Below are 4,752 nucleotides of genomic sequence, written 5' to 3' on the forward strand. Positions count from 1 at the left end.
ATAAGAGAGAGAAATGATTTTTTAAAAATTACAAAAAAATTTATTTCAATCAAATTTAATTTTTATTTTCAACAAATATGTTGATATTTGTGGAAAAAATTATTTTCATTTTATCTATAACCAAATAACAAATATATTATAAAAAAATATTTTAACTTTAGGTATAATAATAAAAATAAAAATATTTTAATATTTCAATCAAACTTGTTTTTTATTTTCAACAAACATGTAGATTTTCGTCGAAAAAAATATGTTAACTTTATCTATAACTAAATAAAAAATTTATAATAATAAAAATCAAAGTATTCATAGAAAAAATATGTTCTCAAATTTGATGTTTATCCAACAAACACGTATTTTTCCAATTTTGACCTTATCATAATAATTGATTTTACTAAAACATCCTTACTAAATTACTAAGTGTGTACAAAATAAGGACAAAGTTGACAATACACAATGAAAAACTTTGACCATGGTTCACACTTTTATAATATGTATAGATATTTGGGTTATTTTTTGTTATTTGCTTCACTCCGTGAGCCATATACATGAGAAAGGTAACATTGGTACGAACAAAAATAAAATTCTACTCTATTTTTTTTCATCCAAGAATTTTAATAAATATTTGAAGATCAGATAGCAAAAATGAAATATAAAGGTAGAATAATAATTAAAAAAGCACCAATATCGGTTTGATAAATTTAATATTAATAAATCGAGTAAAAAGCACATTCGATCTCTTGAAGTTTGATGGATGAGCGCCAGAGAAGTTTTTCTCTCACAGAATTGCGAGGAGTTCAAAAAACTCGCGGAGAAGTGGAAGTAGGAAGAAATTTTGTGAGTAAACACTAAAAAAAAAACGACATACGACAATGGTTTTTAACCGTTGTCGTAGCTTTTTAAAAATCGTTGTTAAAGCCCCTGTTGTTAAAGGGTTTGCTCAAAGACAACGGTTTTTCACCGTTATTTTAGCTATAATTTGCGACGGTTTTCAAAAAATCGTCGCAAATAAAATTCGCGACGGATTTATGCAAAATCGTCGCTAAAATTAGCGACGGTTTAACTTAAAGTCCGTCGTTAATTTTAGCGACGGTTTTTTCATGATTTCCGTCGCTAATATTTTCATTAAAATAAAAAAAATTACTTTTAATAATTTAATAAATCTAAAAAAACTTACAATTTGACTATGCTAACAATATTCATGATCTTAACTAACATTTAAAAATTTACCAAAAATTAAATCGAAAGAAAAATTTTAAGTGTTGTGAAGTGATAAAATCGTATAAGAGAGAAAAATTTTAAGTGTTGTGAAGTGGGATGTAAGAAAATAGATCGAAAATGCAGGTACTTATAGACAGTTTGCGACAGTTATTGGAAAAACTGTCGCTAATAGCAACGGTTTTAGATAAAACCTATTTTCGAAAATGTCGCATGTTTAAATTTTGCGACGGGTTTACTTATAACTGTCGCTAATTTTAGCGACGGTTTTAGTTAAACCGTCGCTAATATAAAAATTACGACGGTCGCTAACTTTAGCGACAATTTAAAGAAAAAGCGTCGTAATTTTGAAATTAGCAACGGTTTTTCTATAACCGTCGCTAAAATTAGCGACAGTTCAAGCACAACCGTCGCTAAATATGACAAATCGTTGTTGTTTGTCTAAAAAACACGCTAAACGACAACGATTTTTTAAAACCGTTGTCTTTGACCTCCTTAAAAGAACGCCATACGACAACGGTTACGATGTGATTTATGCGAAGCTGGTTGTGTCCGTGTGGGGTTATATTTGTAAATTTGTTCTCATTTTATTTAAATTATAAATTAAAAAGATGGTGCAATTTGTGAGATAACATTTGTTTGGCTTTGAAACTTGAAAGGTCTCTACACTATCCTGAAAATCAAGAGTTGTCCGTCCAGTCCATAAAAAATACAGAGAAGCATGGCTGCAGTGATTAATATTTCATTTCCAGTTATTGCATCTTTTTGCACAGTAACATACCGACCGGCCAGGAGCAGGCTACGTTTGCTGACGAGAAATGATTTAAGTGGAGATGATCCTGTTTCTCCAGTGGAGGAGGAGGTGGAGGTTCTAGAAGCTGGGACTCCTGCATCTCTGATATCTGCAGTAAATGTTGATAAAGTTTTGCGTGGCATTGGTAATTAATAATATATATGAGAAATTAAATATATAGGGATGGACATATAATTAATTATTTAGAGGTACAGCAATAACGGATGGAGATCATTATGGGACACTAGGAGTTGAGAGGGGATGCTCCTTCGATGAGGTCAGGGTTGCGTACAAGAACAAGCTGCTGGCTTTGGATTTGGACGAGAAACAACTGGACCTCTTAAAGGTTATTAATTATATATTAATGGATTACTGATGCATATGATGATTAAGATTAGTTGATTCTTTGTTTTTGTTTTTTGTTTTGGTTAGGAATCATATCGTATTCTGGGTACGGCTGAGGAGAGGAGACTGTATGATTGGAGCTTAGCAAGGAATGAAAATCCAGACAGATACATTTGGCCGTTCGAGGTAGACAAATTAACCCCAATAGTCTCAACCGACAACCCCCCTTCTCTTCAGCCGCCGGAAGACGTTCGGCCCACCACATGGCTTGGTTATTTTTTCTTTGCTTGGTTTTTCTTATCCATCGTATTCTTAGTACGATTTAATACATAAATACATTGCTAGATCACTCATCTTCGTGAATTTGTTTTTTTGGAATCATTTGTATTTTTGATATGAGATTTTTGATTGGATTCCCGAAAATTGTATAATAATAATATAAATCGTACGCTTAGATTCCCCATTTTTTGTTCTTTTATTTTTGTTATCAACTATTAGTACAAATTTTAATCGATATGTTTAATCATATAGATATGAAAAATTAATTTCCATAACACAGCTGTTTAGCTTGAGTGATGGGTTAACCTACCGATATGTTTAATCATATAGATACCAATAATTAATGTAAGATTATAAAATATTTATTAAAATATAAAAATAATGTATAGTCAAAATCTATATACCCGTCCATATATATATGTATTGAAACTTATATTTTCCACCTTACTTCGACGCTCTTAAACAAATAAACGCAACCACCGAGGAGAAATCATGTATACATACGGCAATTTTGAAACTTATATTTTCCACCTTAATTCGTAAGTGGTTACTTCGGCAATTTTGATCTATAAAGTAATAGATAGTGATCGACTTTAGTTATAGAATTAACGAAATAACATACCAGTTTAGTCTTCGCATATTAAAAAAAAAGGACTCAATTTAAATTTCGCAAAATGTTATTTCATGAAATAATACGTTACAAAAAAAGTTTTAATTTCGAAGTTGCTAAACACTACAACAAAAATCGTATTTAACAACACATCAAAGACAACGGTTTTAACAAAAACCGTTGTCTTTTTACTTTTAACAACGGTTTTAACAAAAACCGTTGTCGTAGTCTAAAAAAATCCGCTCAAAGACAACAGTTTCTTTAAAACCGTTGTCTTTGATATATCTACGACAACGGTTTTTAAAAACCGTTGTCTATGAGCGTTTTTTTTTTGCCTACGACAACGGTTTTTAAAAACCGTTGTCTATGAGCGTTTTTTTTTTGGGCTACGACAACGGTTTTTAAACTGTTGTCGTATTAGCGTTTTTCTTCAAGCTACGACAACGGTTTGTAAAAAACCGTTGTCTTTCAACTGGTTTTTCTACAAATTTTGTTGTCAATATTATATTTTGCGACGGCCTAAGTAAAATCTGTCGCTAAAATTAGCGACGGTTATACTATACCGTCGCTAATTTAAATATTGCGACGGTTTAAGTATTCCCGTCGCTAAAATTAGCGACGGTTTTAAGTAAAAATGTCGCCGATGTAGATATAGCGACGAATTAATGAGAACAGTCGCTAAATTTCGCGACGGTTGTTGTATAACCGTCGCTACATTTAGCGACCGTTTTGGTAAACCGTCGCCGATCTATAATTCGCGACGGTTTAGCGACGGTTTAATATAACCGTTGCTAAATCCAACCCTCAGTCCATTTTCTACCATACCACCTCACAACACTTAAGATTTTTCTCCCTTACACAACTCTAATTTCGTTTTTCTCTTTCAAGATTAATAAATTTTTACCACTTCACAACACTTAAATTTTTTCTCCCTTACACAATTTTATTTTCGTTTTTTTCTTTAAAGTTTAATAAATTTTTAAAATAAAGAATATAATATTTTCGACTGAAATTTTTTTTATTTTACTGACAAAAATAGCGACGGAAAGCATAAAACACTGTCGCTAATATTAGCGACGAAATTTAAGAAATACTGTCGCTAAATTTAGCGACGGTGTATAAAACCGTCGCTCTTTAGCGACTGTTTTAATTACGACCGTCGCTAATTTTAGCGACGGTTAACTATGTTTTCCGTCGCAAATTAGATTTCCGTCGCAAATTAATTTGCGACGGTTGTTTAAAACCGTCGCAAATTGTAACTACCACAACACTCTAAAACCGTTGTCTTTTAGCGAATTCTTTAACCACATGACCTTTAACAACGGTTTTGTATACCTACGACAACGGTTTTTTACCGTCATCTTTAGACGTCTACGACAACGGTTTTTCAACGATTTTTCACCGTTGTCTTTGAGCACACCCTTTAACCACATGGCTTCTAACAACGGTTTTAAAAGGCCTACAATAACGGGGAAAAACCGTTGTCGTAGGCCTTTTTTCTTGTAGT

At 32.0% G+C, this 4,752-nt stretch overlaps 1 protein-coding gene across 1 annotated transcript; it reads left to right on the forward strand.

Annotated features, from left to right (window-relative positions):
• Positions 1-1,845: 1,845 nt before the first annotated feature.
• LOC140988219 (NAD(P)H-quinone oxidoreductase subunit U, chloroplastic) lies at positions 1,846-2,817 on the forward strand. The gene is made up of 3 exons (XM_073457211.1): positions 1,846-2,156; positions 2,227-2,357; positions 2,444-2,817. Exons 1-3 carry the CDS (start codon positions 1,940-1,942, stop codon positions 2,687-2,689), a joined length of 594 nt encoding a protein of 197 aa, XP_073313312.1. The 5' UTR covers positions 1,846-1,939; the 3' UTR covers positions 2,690-2,817.
• Positions 2,818-4,752: the final 1,935 nt, after the last annotated feature.

This window comes from Primulina huaijiensis, chromosome 11 (assembly GCF_012295235.1).
Source record: "Primulina huaijiensis isolate GDHJ02 chromosome 11, ASM1229523v2, whole genome shotgun sequence".
NCBI lineage: Eukaryota > Viridiplantae > Streptophyta > Magnoliopsida > Lamiales > Gesneriaceae > Primulina > Primulina huaijiensis.